The 15,371-nt window shown below is 39.5% G+C and overlaps 1 protein-coding gene across 11 annotated transcripts in view; it reads left to right on the top strand.

Annotated features, from left to right (window-relative positions):
- mecom (MDS1 and EVI1 complex locus) overlaps window positions 1-15,371 on the top strand; it is a 157,167-nt gene that overhangs the window by 112,245 nt on the left and 29,551 nt on the right. For 8 of the 11 annotated variants that reach the window (XM_053507215.1, XM_053507219.1, XM_053507218.1 and 5 more), the window contains exon 3: window positions 15,081-15,191. In XM_053507215.1, coding sequence (XP_053363190.1) covers window positions 15,081-15,191 — 111 coding nt within the window. Of the gene's footprint in view, window positions 1-12,583; window positions 12,970-15,080; window positions 15,192-15,371 lie in introns of those variants that run through there. The other 3 variants (XM_053507221.1, XM_053507220.1, XM_053507214.1) reach the window with 3 other exon arrangements.

The raw sequence follows: 15,371 nt of genomic DNA, 5'->3' as shown, positions 1-15,371 counted from the left end.
CCAGTCTCTGCCTGGTCCATGCTCACACCTACTGCAGTTTAAAGTTACAGTTTAAACTCTTATGAAAATGTTCTTATTGGGTTATGACATTATATGGAAATGTTGTTGTCCCTTCTTTAGATATTTTTTCACAGTGCACTTCTTGCACTCAACTTTGATTGATGAACGTTAAAAAATTCCACTTAACCTTAATTTACGATTCCTCTTGAACAAAACTGAAAGTGGCTCCTTTTCCCTCTTGCTACTTTGTCCTTGCTTCTTGCACAAAGTGCAAAAAAAAAAAAAACACAAAAAAAAACGTTAACTCGCTTAGCTTGGCTTTCCGTAGACATAAAGACATTATAATCAGCTACCAGACACGCGCATTGTAGACGCAAGATGGACGTATGCGCAACAAAGGCATTGGATTCGTCTTGGTTCAGTCGCTTGCATGCCGACAATGGTTTGCATGCCGAGGCAAATTTCGTGCAAAATTTCAGTTCTTAAAGTGAAAATTTAGTACCGAGCATTCTGTGTCGTCAGTGTACTTGCAAAACAAGTATACGGTATGAATTTACATCACATGCTATTACTTTTATTACATTTTTCTATATAGAATAATAAGTCTAGTTTGAATTTGTCACACAACATCTGAGACACGGCATCATTTCCTGTTCGGTAACTTTGGCGTCAAATTCCTTTATGCATGGAGCAACCTCCAGTTCTGAAAATTGACTCCACAGCAGGAATGGCAAAACATGCAGTGTCTTAAATGACCACTAGAAACTGTCTGCAAACGTGAGTCAGTTCCCATAGACTCCCATGTTAAAATGGTAAACTTTACAACCGGCCTGGTACCAAAAACCTGTTTGGTGACTTTGTCTTTTACACTATTATGGTGCTTGGGTCCTTAACAGCAATATTATTACTAGTACTGGTACTGGTACAACTACTTGCTGCTACAACAATTATTACTACTAATAATAATAATAGTAGTGGTAGTAGCAGATACAGAAATTCAACAAGTCTAATGAAAGTTTTATTAGCAAAATTTCACAAATATATATCATAATAATTATTTTTGTTTGGTGGCACGGCAGCTTAGTGGTTAGCACTGTCACCTTGCCCCTCCAGGGTTCGGGGTTCGAGTCCTGCCTCACGGTCTGCGTGCATGGAGTTTGCATGATGCTTGGTGGGTTTCCTCCGGGTACTCTGGTTTTCTCCAACAGTCCAAGGACATGCTTTTATGCTGATTAGGCTAATTGGCGTTCCAAAATTGGTTGTAGTGTGTGAATGAGCATGTGTGTATGTGTGTGTGTACTGCGATGGAATGGCACCCCGTCCAGGGTGTGCCCCAAGTCTCAATAGCCAACTCAATAGAGGATGAGTGAGTGAGTAATTCTTTTTATCCTTCTATATTAAATATGGTTTGAATGCTTGCTGAGGACTAAAACAAAGAGGAATCCCTGCTCGTTTTTCATTTGTGGGGACCTTTAGGAAATGGGACCTCAAGCAATGATGCTGTTCACATACAACAGCCACAACAAAACTTATATATAAATATATATTTGGTCACTGAGGTGAAGGTTAGAGTTAGATTTATGTCCCATGATAATGTCAGTGAAAGGTCCTCATAAAGACAGTAGGACATGAATGTGTGTGTAATCAGTAGTCGTTTCCTGCCTTTCACTCCACTCATAGATTTTGTTTCACACGCTTTCTGCTGAGAGGCTTAAGGAAACTACCGTCCCAGACAGAGGTCACGCACTCTGTGTGTGTGTGTGTGTGTGATTGTGTGAAAACTAAAACACTCTCTCGGAGCTCTGAGAAATTAGCATCAGATGACAGATGAAAGTTCCTCGAGTCAGTTTCAGTTCTTAAGACGAAAAAAAAGGAGAGAGAGGAAACCGTCTGAGAAATGGGAATGCACAGACAGATGGATTGAGAGATCGAGAGCAGGAGAGGTGAAATATTGGACAAAAAAATAGATGTATGGAAAGAGAGGTATAGAAAGAGAGAAAGAGAAAGAATGATGGAAAGAAAGAGATGGAAGACAATCTGGTCATAGTCCAGTAGCATTAAATCAACCCGACCTCCTGATACGCATCGATCCACCTTTACCTGTGAGTGCAGATGGAGAGCTGCTCTTTGCATTTCTCTCTCCTGCTCTCTCTCTCTCTTTCTCTCTCACACACACATATACACACGTGATTGATCTCTGAATTAGCCTTTCTAACACTGAGCCATAAAAGCTATAAGTGAGACTCATAAAAGCAGATTTATCATGGGCAGTGCTGGAGCTGTGGTCCAAAACGCTGTGACACCTCTATGATTGGGCTGGAATTGAATAAACCTGCACTATCGACGTCCATGTCTGACAAGTCAATCAACTCCCAGCTCTCCTTCACTCTTTCTCTTTTCTCTCGTCTCTTTCTCACATACAAATTAATATCTAGGAGTACACATATCTTAGGTGTTCAATAAAAGTCCAGAAGTAGCAATGACACACGGATCATACACATAAATACTAGGATAGAATACACTGCAGAATTATTGCAGAAAAAGAATCATGTAGGGTATAAAACTTAAAGATTATAATAACAATAACTTGACACTTGTGACTGAGTTTCTAAGTACATTTAATTGTCTTTTTAAAAAAAAACAGGTCACTCCTTTAATGACTTTCTTTCTCGCTCTCTTCAAGTTTTCTTAACAAAAAAAAATGGCCTAAAGAAAAGCAAACAAAAGTGCGAACTTAAATACCTAAAGACTTCGCCATATTGGAAAAACTATGGTTTTACAAAAAAACTGCTACTACTTTCAGAAATGTTTGATAAGCGTTCAATACAAGGTGGTGTTCGAGTCAAACCGGGACTTGAAATGTTTTAAAGAATGCCGTACATCCGTGAATGATGATCCCGGCCGAGGTGGCTTGGCGCGTCCGCTGAAGTGTGAACATTCAGCAAGTAGAACAGCTGATCCCTGAAACTGAGAAAGCGACGCTTCTGTCTGTATGATCTGTACACACAGTCATTCACCAACACCACTTGCACGTTACGGGAACTCGGCTGGGGGTTATTGCTACGTCCCCCGTACAGTCCTGACCTCTTTCCAAGCCATTTCGACATGTTTGGACCATTAAAGGAGTTCCTGGGAGGCCGGGGTTTCAGATGTGAAGCAGGCAATCCGATCATGGCTCTGGCGTACTGAGAAAACTTTTACCAAAAGTCCTGGTTTGACTTAAACGCCCCTCGTTTATATGTTGTTGGTATGGAAATGATAAAATAATGGAACAGGTGCGCTCTGATTTAAACTATTTAAGAGCAGCCGTTATTGAAAATAAGTCAATGTTCTTATTGATTAGGTTTGATGATTTAATAAAATAATGTGGCTGTTAATAATATAAAAAAAAGACACATTCTGTGTGTGTGTGTGTGTGTGCGTGTGTGCGTGTGTGTGTGTGTGTGTGTGTGTGTAAATGTGTGGAGACCATGCAGCAGACACAACGCAGCTCCCCCTGTGCCTTGTTAAAGCTGGTTAAATATAAACCGTCCTAACTTAGGACCCCTTTGAAGCCGTTGAAAAGCGGCGAAGCCCTAAATAGGAGCGGCCTGGACTCTGTGCTCAGCAGCCTAATTAGTTTGTCTTCTTTCTTGTCTTGCCTTTGAAACGCTGCATTCGGTTAGCGCTGTTTGCAATTACACTCGGGTGTCCATTTCCCCTTTCTTGAAAGCTCTCGAGATAAACTCAGCAAACGTAGCTTGGAGGGAGGGGGGAGGGGGCATTATGAGGTGGGGGGGGGAGGGGGGTTGAGCTCTGTTAAAAACCACTCAAGCCAAAAAATGGAATCAAAGAACACCGCTTCATTGTATAGAGGAAATTGGTGAATAGATTTACGACTTGGCGTCATTATTGTGTCCGAGAGAAGAAATATCAAAGCATGTAGTGGCAGTAATGGGCTTTGATTTAGGATCATCTATAATCCTTCTTGAATTAAAATTCTGTTTTCAATTTTTTGTTTCCAGATTTTGTTTTTGTGGAGCAAAAGAAAAAAAAAGAAAAGGAAAGAGCATAATAAAAGAATGCAGCAGATGATCAACTTTATTACTATCCAGGCATCAGATAAAATAATGGGAGCTGAATTGATATGAAGAAATTGGTATTTCGATATGGAATTTTAGAAATAAAAATGGACTAAATTATCAAATTCTTATTTGGAGATGTTTTTTAAATACCCTGATTGATGATAACATTAAAACCACTGACAAGTGAAGTTATCTCAGTGGCACATGTCCGAAGGTGTGTATATTAGGCAGCAAGTAATATTCAGTTCTTGATGTTGACGTTTTTAAAGCTGGAAAAATGAGCAAGATTAATGATTTAACCCACTTTTATAAGAGCCAAATTGTGATGGCTACGTCAGAGCATTTTTCCAAACTATAAGATCTTGTGTGATGTTCCTAGTCGGCAGTGGTTAATACCTACCCAAAGTTGTCCAAGGAGAGAGAGCTGGTGAAACAGAGATAGGGTCATGGTCAGCCAATTATCATTGATGCTTGTCCACTGCCGAAAGCATCTACAGTGGGTATCAGAACTGGACCGTGGAGCAAAGGAAGAAGGCGGCCTGGTCTGAGGAATCATGTTTTCCTTTACATCATGTGGATGACCTTGTGTATGTCTGTGTGTGTCGCTTACCTGAGGAAGAGATGGCACCAGGATAAAACTTTCTTTCGGCTTCTGCCATCAAAGGGGTCACCACCGCAGACCATCTGATCCGCCGGATGCCCTTCCTGACGCAAATGTCCCATTTTTTTTCCAACCAGACTTGGGACCAGGATGTACTGTGGACATCAGGGATGTGTGATGCTTTGGGCAATGTTCTGCTGGAAAAACTTGTGTCCTGACAGTCATATAGATGACACCTACCTTAAGACTGCTGCAGACAAGTCTAAGTCTCCATGCGAATGTATTGCACTGATGGCAGTGGCCTCTTTAAGCAGGAGTGCAAAAATGATTCAGAATGTTTCAAGATTGTTGATGTGGCCTCCAAATTCCCCAGATCTCAATCTGATCGAGCATCTGTGGGATCCATCCATGGAGGCCTCAACTTACAACTTACTGCTGCTAATGTCCTGGTGCCAGACACCACAGCGCACCTTCAAAGGTTCATGTCTCGTCGGGTCAAGGCTGTTTTAAACCTACACAAAGTAAATCAAGTGGTTTTACTTTTACATTAAAATGTTTTTGAATCATTAATACAATTATATGGTATATATAATTAATCTATTTGTTATATATTTGGTTGAGATTTCCCTTTATGTCATTTTTTTTTATGTGTTTCTTTTTACTTCATAGCACATTCAGCTGCACCGTCTTCTCCACGTGTCTGGGAGTTCCCCCCCAACCCTTAAACACTTTATAGCACCCCCTGCTTTTCGTGTAAGCATGATTATTAAACACATAGCGAGCGCTCAAATGACTCGTGCTGCTCCAGAGGAATTTCATTAAGCGGTCTGAAAGAGTCACCGGACGGAGAGGAGAGGAGAGGAAAGGGGAGGAGGGGTCAAGCTTTGGATGTAATGAGGGTACTTTAAAGAGGTCTGGTTTCCAATTGCGAGAAAACTTACGAATATGAGCTTATTGTAGATCAACACCACTCTGGATCTTAAGTGGTATGATCTAAATCTTTCCTGTGGTACACAATTGCCTTTTTAAAAGATCATATCACTGGATGTTTAAGAAGCAAATTGCTCTCACTACAGGGTCCAACAACATGGTCTAATTACCACCCCATCCCCCTTACACACAGGCGCGCACACACACACACACACACACACACAGGAGGAGTGTTAGTGAGAGGTAAAAGCAGACGCTCTGTGGGTAGAGATGACTTGTTGAAGTTTCCAGCATGTCCCGTGGCGTTTTTGGAGACGCTCTCCCCTCCTTTTCCTCTCTGGTTCGCCTAATTTATGCTTTCAAAACGTTACCTCTGACACCAGCGCGGGCTTTTATCGCACCCCGCGGCCCTACACACAGTGTGGCCTGTGTGTGTGAGTTGTCCGCAAGGGAAGTATACCGTTATCACTGACTGTAACGTCTCCCCACCCTGCAGTCCCCCCACCACAACCCCTGCTGGTGGTACATTCCTTGGCTTTCAGTAACCTTTAATGCCGTACTATTCGAACCATTGTCAATTCAAATGCCTATATAAAGCAACAATGAGCTTCATTTATCAATTCAACAGTGACGTTTTGAGCACAGACTGTTTCGCAGGTCGAATTTAGTCCGATTTATAAACATTTAATTCGTGCTGATTTGCTTAGTGCTTGTGTTTATATGTTAATAAACGCCAATCAGCTATAAATCCATCCACCAAGTGCATTCAGAGCACAGCTGATTTGTGTTTAGTCACGCCCACAAAACTCCATAAAAGACAAAGCTCACAAATAGAGAGACGAAAATGCCAGTTCCAGTAATACAGCTCAGCCACTGTAGCTAATCCATTAGCATCAATCAATTTATTTCACAATGATTGGATTAAAAATCACAATACATCATCAGCAATTTTACAGTTCAGAGCCGTTCAATTGAGGATTACATTAATGAGTTATTGGCACTACAGTCCTACTAGCACAAAAACTAGCCTATGTATAAGAGCTGGACAAACTCTATGTGACATCACCCATATGTTTTCTGAAGAAGTTCAGGTTTGGGAGCTCTGCTTGACGACATCTTGGCAGGAGCTGACTCTGCCCAAACAGTGGTTAAAACAGTGGGTAAAAGGGCAAATGGGTGGAGCGAATGGAACATGCCTATCTAACTCAGTTGCCACAAGCTATCTATCTTAGCTAAGGTGGCTAATGTTTATATATGCTAACGTTAGTTTGCATTTGTTTGAACTCTATCATCCTTACCCCTTACTCGTCATTCCATGAATGACATCATTCAAATCTCCTACGTTATACATTTCTTGTGGTAGGTTTATCTACAACAATTCCAGTCAGCTAGCATAGCAAACAGTTAGCCACAGCTCTTAGTCACATAATTGGTATGGCTTAACATATTTCAGTTGTCATAAACCCGGTGTCATAAAACCAATTTTGTACCAGAACGCAAATGTTTATTTCTGTTGTAAAGTTTGGCATTCAACATGGGTGTCTGTGGGGATTGACTTTCTTTTTGAGTCTAGTGGTCATTCGAGGAACTGCACATTTTAGCTCTTCCATGGTGGACTAATTTTTTTTTTTTTAAACATTTTTTAGAGATTGCCCCTTGGCCTGTTTTAATCAAAGTTTATTTACATTATTAGTTGTCATTGCATTTATCTTACACTTTTAACAATAGATAGTCTCAAGGCAGCTGTAAGGAAATCCAGATGCAGATTTTGATTCCTAAAGATCAAGCCAAAGGATGAGATAACAAGGAACCTTGAGAAGCTTCAGACTTCAAAGTGAACTATTGTTCTTTGGGGTGGCATCAGATAATGTCACAGTATATCTCATTACTCTTCTACAGGTGTATACAGTACTACGAAGTCAAACAAAGTGAATTAAGTGTGTGTGTGCTGGACATTCAGTATGAGCAGGTTGTGAAGAAGACATTACAGGACAGTCTTTTATAACTGCATTATCAGTGCTTTGATATAAAATCATTTAACTCAGGATGTAACGTATGGCTCTGACTTTCCTGGACCTTCTAATATTCAATATAGCGATGTACGATTTGTGACTCAGACCTTTGACAGGCTTTTTAAACCAGTGTGAAGACTTTCTAGCACTTATGTTTTTGTAAGCACTACTCTTCAACACCACCACCCCCCTCCACCCGTTCAGGAGTCTTGTGTGGTGTTGAATGGTTCATTGTGCCTGAGGGCTGCTGCTCCGTGTTTCATTCAGAGTGCACGAGTCACATCGCTGTGCTCCCGCTGTCAAAGCAATTAACGTCACAGTGGACGGCATGCACAATTCCTCTTTCACTCTTTCACTGCATTAAAAAAAAAACTTAAATCACAACAAAGTGACTCTATGTATGTTTTGCAAACATTGAACTTCATAATAATGTTTTGGGTTCCACTATATAGAATAAATTGATATACAGTTATAAATACTCAAGAATAGGAGCTACTGCCCTTAATCATAACCCCAAACCTACATTTTTGAAGAGAAGTGTAAGGTATGACATCATGTTAGTGTTGCACACAGTGATATTACAGAGAAGGTCAAACAGCAGTTTAAATATAGTCTTAAATGGAAAGGCTAGAATGTGTTATCTGTCATTTATCCTACATTTAAAAAAAAAAAAGGTTTGTATATTTAATCAAATTTGTTCTCAAATGCCAGCGAACGTTTATTCCATTCTGTTCCTTCATCTGTCTGTCCTCCTTTCTCCATTACTGTACCTTTAAAATAGACAGAAAGGTAATGGAAAGGATTCTGTATCTCACAAGTTGACCACAACTCGTGCCAAAATCTATACTATAATAATGCTTGAAGTTATCTCTACATGTCGTATATAGGTATAGCATTAAGAGCTTTTTTTTCTCTTTTTTTCAAATTAATTTTTATTGTTTAGTTTTGTAAGGCCTATTAATAATATTGAATCTATTGTAATCATTTTTTTTTTTTTCTTTTTTTGGGGTAGCATCATCCACTGCATGTTGTATTTTTTATTTCTTTTTTTTTTTAAACGTTTAAATTTTAAATACATTTGTTAAATCTGTAGGATTTTTTCAGTTTTTTTATTGTTTTATATATAATTCTTTTTACTTAATTTGGATATAGGCAAAAGTTAATGGAGAGGATATTTTTAAGGGTGTTTTATTACTTTCAGTATTTTTTATAACTTTTTAGCACAATGTTTTTTTTCTTTCATTTTTTAAGTTTTTACTTTGGTTTTGTAGATTTGTTTGTTTTACTTTCATTGATATTGATATGCAGGCAACATTTTTGAATTTTTTTTCTGATTTTCAATCATTGGCCTTAATTTGTTTATAAACACATACTTGTTTAAAGCTTGTTGATTTGTCTTTCCTTTTTTTTTAAACATTTTCTTTGCAATTGTCCTTTAGTTTATGTTTCTGTAACAAGCTGATGGTATTTTAATTTAGTTTTATATAGACTAATAAACATTTATTATTCTATATAACGAGGTAATTTGTTAAATATTTTGTTTCCTTTGTTGTTGTTTTTACAGTATGTGTCATATTTTGAAGATTTTTGTTCTTACTTTTAGTATTTTTCCCTTTTAAACCGTAGTAGTTTCTATAACTAGTAAGAAGGCAGTATACAGTATAAACTTTTTTTTTGTCAATACTAAAAAGGAAGCAAAAAATTTTAGTTTATATAACTGTCTTAGCACGAGCCAGTGTTTAGGATATTTTGTCAGGGTAGTTTGTTTTTTATTCGTCTTTACTTTATTCGTTTATACATCTTAGCATGAGCTGATTTGTAGGATATTTCGTTTGGGGTGAGAGGATAAACGCAGCTGGCGGCGCGGGCGCGCGGTGATGGAGCGGGAGCGCGCATAAAGCTGTAATTTACTGCGCAGGGGGGCAACAGCGGGGAAAAGCAGGGCCTCTCTCTCTCTCTCTCTCTCTCTCTGGTCCAAATAGCCGAGCTACAGATTAACATGCACTCTACAACAGACACACTTCCACAGTCTAGGGGAAAGAAGAAAAAAAAAAAAGTTGTTTACATTTTTCCACTTTCATTTCCTCTCTTCTGGTTTAATAGCCATTGGCGTTCCAGAGGAGGACTTAAGTCTTATTAAACGTGTTTTATTTCATTTAATTCATTTCATGGCCACACACGCACACATTTGCAAGACCTCAAGACCACTTGTAGGTTACGAAGCTGATGTTATAATACCGACCGCAAATATTTGCTCTAAACTGCGTAATGGTGCAAATGTGTTTTATTTTGCATTTAAATGCTTAATGTAGAAATTACGCAGGAGGCACATGGATCATTCACAACACTCTGAGGATGAATGACAGGCGTCCTTCCCTCTCCATAGCTTAACGCACATGGTATGGAATAAGAAATAGAAGGACATTTTGAGAGAGAGAGAGAGAGTGATGTGGACTGGAGCTGGTGAAGTTGTCTCCGGTTAGATTCGAATGTTGGGTTTTTGTTTTTCTTTCTCTTATAGACCCTTTCTGAAATTCCCAACTCTCCTCCCCGCTGCTGGAATGCGCCTCGAACACAGTGTTTCCATTAAACGCAGCTCTGGGGAGTCGGGGAAACATCGAGAAGAGGAGAGTGAGAGACAGACAGGGCACCAGGCTCGAAATAACCCAAAGGGGACGGACATGTGCAACGTGACGCACGGGTACCAGAGCGAGCTGCGTGCGTGATGCGCACCGCACGCACTCACCGCACGCGCAGACTCAACCAGGCCGGTCCTTTTCCAATTTAACATCCAGCAGTTTAGTGTAAATAAAGCACTCAGTAATGGGTTGTACAAACAAAAACGCTTTTCTTCTTATTATTGCTGGTGCCGGTTGAATAAATTTATAATAAGCTTTTATTGTTTAGGCGTGAGCTGTTTTTTTTTTTTTTTCTTTCTATGAGAAGAAAAAAAAAACATCTCTGGTGGTCGGTGAAGCAGGTTTGACGGCTTTAATGTGTGCGCAGGAGTTGCGCACTGGCGGAAAGTAATAAGCGGCCGTCTGGTGCCCGTGCGCCTTTGCGCATGACTGATGCGCTTTTTTTCCCGACGCAGGGAAATAATAAAAACTCTCAGCTCGAGTATAAACATCCACGAATTTAACAAATTCAACCTCCCTGCCTGTTAGGGGTGTCTCCGGGGATTTCTGCGCTCGGTGTTCAACAACATGTCAAATGGACAACTTTCTCCAAAGCAATGTTCTTCTTCTTTATTCGGCTCACAACGCCATCTACAGACAAGCTCATGTGTTTTAGCTCCATATGCAACGCAATGCAAAAGGCATCGGGGCATCGAGATATCTTTGTATTCTCTTCCTGCGATTTTTTGTTTTTTTTTTTACAAAAAGAAATATGTAAGATGTTAAGAATCATAATAATCTCAGTAATCATAACAATAATGAAATAATGCACTTCATCGGGTGAGCCAATCCCTTTCCCAGAGTCCTCCTCGTATTTAATACACAATGGCTCATAAAACACAATCCTTCACCCTGACAGGGAGAAAATAGAAGCGCTCGTGGCGCGATTTATGACTAAATGAAAAAGACTTCCAGTAATGGACCAGTCCAGGAGTGGCAGGAAGTCGATGCGCGACGGACCGGAAGAGCTCTGGAGTTCTCAAGGAACGCCGGTGCATGGGAATCTCTCGCGTTCGTTCGGGACTTTTCCCCCCTCCGTCCTTCCTCCGTTCATGCCTTTCACAAACAATGGACATTATCTAAACGTCGAGTTCAATGCCACAGATAACGGGCTAGACAGAGTGATTCATCTTTCTAAAGAGGTGCTGAGCGCGTAAAGTGTTTTACTCTCTGACCTCCTACATGACTTGAATAAACGTCTCATTCAGTCCAAGGCGCAGCATCCTGCCCCTGATTGCTGCACTAACCTCGGTGATAATGATAACGTTTGCAATAAAGCTGCTTTCACCTGGAATTGTGGATGCAGCTGCGCATGAGCACTCGCTTATTCTACAGATGATTAAAAGTAAATGCACCCATCTCCGAGTTTATTTCCAAACCTGTTGAGAAGTGAGCAGAAACTCAGACTCGATTGTTGTACATTTTTTGCACAAGTTTAAAGCTTGCTTGCATTGAAAAAAAAACGTGCCATGAATATTTCCATGCAACTGATAGACACAGAGTTTAGACTGCTGATTAAACTAAAATACTGATATGATCTTGTATTTTTTTCTTTTTATATTTCATTTAAAACGGATTTTAAAATAACTCCAAAACAAGCGTACTAGTATACTAAAGCTCTCTCTCCTACTCTCTCTCTATATATATATATTTAAGAAAAAACTAATCTGGACATGTAATATAGTTTCTGTGAATGTTCTCTCTTTCTGCTGTGGTGTGTGTGTGTGTGTGTGTGTGTGTGTGTGAAGTCCCGGGCCTTCTGCCTTGTAGAGCTCGCGGCAGGTGTAGCTTCTGTTTTCAATATAAATATCTCTTTGGCTGTGAATGTACCATCAAGCGACACGGTTTGCACATTAATACCTTTTTCTTAACACACTCAAGCTCAAGTTGAACTGGAGTTCAAGCATAAGTCAGTGAGTGTGATCCTTTTTTTTTTTTTTTTGGCACTGGAGGGATTTGGATGGCAAATATAGTGCGCCATGGCGCGCGCACTGATGGACTGAGAGCGCATACATTGGTTGCTTTGGAGTTCTGCACGAGCATTGAGTGGAGAAAGTTGTGGTTTACGGACGCGGGGTGATGATGATGATGATGCCTGAGGGTCCGACCTGGCTGTGACCCCCTCCCCCCTTTTAACTCTGCGCCTCTGCGCTTCTGCGCTCCGAACTTCCGAACTGAGACAATCTTCCCTCCTTCACCCCGCTGCGTCCCTCCTTCCCTCCCTCCATTCCCTCCCTCCGCCTCAGTGCTCATCATCTATCCACCCCTCCCTCGCACCATTTCCCCTCCCTCCTTCCCTCTCCCCCCGGACCGGACAGCGCGCGGCAGGACGAGGCGAGACAGGCACAAGGATGCGCTTTTAACGAGACACAGCAAAGCATCAGAGGAGGACACGACTAAAACATAACGCAGGGGAGGACAACAACAACAACAAAAAATAGAAAAGTTTGCTTGATTCTACTTCCTTGCGTGCACCGGAGCTGAAGTTTTCTTCCGTGTGTGTTTGTGCGCGTGTGTTATTTTAATAACACGTGGACGCATGGGACAAAAACACACACACACCGGGAACCTTCACTTCACGTCATCCTCTTCCTCATCCTTGACTTTCTGAACGCGTGCACCTTCTATGTGTGTGTGTGTATGCGTGTTTTTTATGACTCTTCGAGCGTGCAGCAGAGCTCACGGTAAGCGTTTTGCGTTTTATGCTCGAGCTCGAGCGCGTGTTAAAGGCTCTAACGTTGATACTCGCTCTGTCCTTCACCTTTGATCTCTCCGAGTTTCTTTCCGAACCCTTTGGAAAGTGAGCAGAGATGACTCGATTGTTGCGTGTCGTAAATCTTATGAGTTGTATTCCAGTTTCTAATTCCAGCGCGCTGAAGAAGCTTTATTGCACTGAAAAACAACTTGTCATGCATTTTGCCAAACAGCTTAGACTGATGATTAAATGAAAATATGTTAAATATTGTCTTTTATTTTTTTTATTATCATTATATTTAAAAATGCATTTTATTTAAATGCAAGCGCACTTAAAATATCTCGCTCTTTGCACGTTTTGGTTTTAAATCCATCTCAGAGAGAGAAAGAGAGAGAGAGATCGACTTATTTTCAGGATGCTTAGTAGATGCAAGTAGTATAAATGTATATGTAGATGGTTTGTGTTTTGTGAGAAACCCTGGAAAATTGTTTGAAATATTAAGGTCGAGAGATCAGAGTGCGCTTTATATTATTATTATTATTATTATTATTATTATTGTTGTTGTTGTTGTTGTTATTATTATTGGAGAGTTAGAAAAGCAAACAGTAAAACAGCAACACCAATACCTTAAAATAAAAATTAAAAAAATAATAATAATAATAATAAATAGCCTGCTGCAATATAAAATTGCATGTACAATTTCGAAGCTAAAAAATAATACTTTTATAATAATAATAATAATAATAATAATAATTATAGCCGAATTTATATATTTTATATCCCCTTTATATTTATGTATTTGGTTTTGTTGTTGTTGTAAAAGTTTTCAACACGGACGGATTGGTTGCATGTAAGATTTTTCATCATGTTTTAATGTTTTGTTCAGCAGAGCAGTGAGACAAACACGGATTCGTTTCCGACAAAAAAACAAAAACGAGAAAAAGAACAGTGAGAGAATATAAAACAGTGAAACTAATAACTTTAAGAGTGAACAAAGGAAAGAGAAAGTCAGCATGGAAGTAGAAATGTATAAACAAATAAATATATAAATCTTGGTGCGACTTTAACGCAAAAAAACCCTACAAAAAAACAAAAGTACAATTTCTCTTTGTTTTGTCGACTTTAGGAATAGATCGAGCATGTGTGCGCGCGTGTGTGTGTGTGTGCGCGCGCGCGTGTATAAATACCCGCTTGATAAGATAGGAAAGCTTCCGTGTGTACAAGTTCAAGTTTTTTTTTTTTTTTTTTGGTTGGTTGGTTTGGTTTTACCTTTAATTCACTTTTCACTTGCACACAGCAAATTAGATTTTTTCGAACATTAACTAATATGTGCATTTGCATCTTTTCATCTTTTTAAATTAGAATTCTATAAATGTAAATTTTATTTATTTATTTATTTATTTATTTATTTATTTTTAAATCTTTTTTTTCTTAGTAAAAAGGATAAAATTTTAGCTTGGGAACAAAACCTAAAAATGTTTTTTAAAACCATGAAATTACCTTAATTTTTTTTAAATGTTCTTTAGTTTAAAAATAAAAACATAAGGCATATTGTCTATGTACAGCCTGTTTCTAAAAGAAAGATAAAAAAAATAAAATTTGCTTTTTAAAATGCTTTAGCCGCAAAATAGGCTTTTTTTTTATCTGAAAACGTGCATTTTTTATTAATAACAGGCTTTTATTTTGATTTGTATTGTTTTGAATAATCTGTCATGACGTTGATGAGGTCATTACTTGTCCTGTGACTAACTATTGTGTACTCATGATTGACAACATGCACGCTTATTACTCTATGGTCTGCTACTTTTTTTGTCACGATCATAACTTTTGCTTTTGTTGTCATTTTGCATGAACACGTGTGTATGAGTGTGTGTTTTTCCATGTTATGTTGCAATCATGTCAAAGTTGTCAAAGTGTGTATTCATTTTAATGACGAGAACTTTAAGAGAGAGAGAGAGATCCGCTCATCCTGGTGGGTGGCATGTGGTTTAGGCACTGCTGAGTAACCTGTAAAAGATAAAAAAAAAGATCAAAGAGTCACTCTCTATCTATCTGACTATCTGTCTATCTTTCACGCCCACTTCTCTTTCTCTTTACCAGAAGCCTGGACTCGATGGCCGTGTGTGTGAAAGCACAAGCTGGCTAAGACACGTCCAGATATCGCCGTCTCCCCACCACTACAACCTCACAGCTTTCCCGATACATGACCAGGTACGCGGAACACACACACGCACAACACCTGCATGGCCCGTATAACGCAGTGTATAAAGGTGTTGTTGTGATATGACTCGCACACTCCACATTCTCTCTCTCTCTGTCTCTATTGCCAGTGTGTCTGTTTTCATTTTCCCAGTTATTGTATCTTTGCTGCAGCATGGAAGACCACAGGCC

The sequence above is a fragment of the Clarias gariepinus genome, chromosome 11, assembly GCF_024256425.1.
Source record: "Clarias gariepinus isolate MV-2021 ecotype Netherlands chromosome 11, CGAR_prim_01v2, whole genome shotgun sequence".
NCBI lineage: Eukaryota > Metazoa > Chordata > Actinopteri > Siluriformes > Clariidae > Clarias > Clarias gariepinus.
The sequence above is the reverse complement of the archived record's forward strand: the minus strand, read 5'-3'. Positions and strand labels throughout refer to the sequence as shown.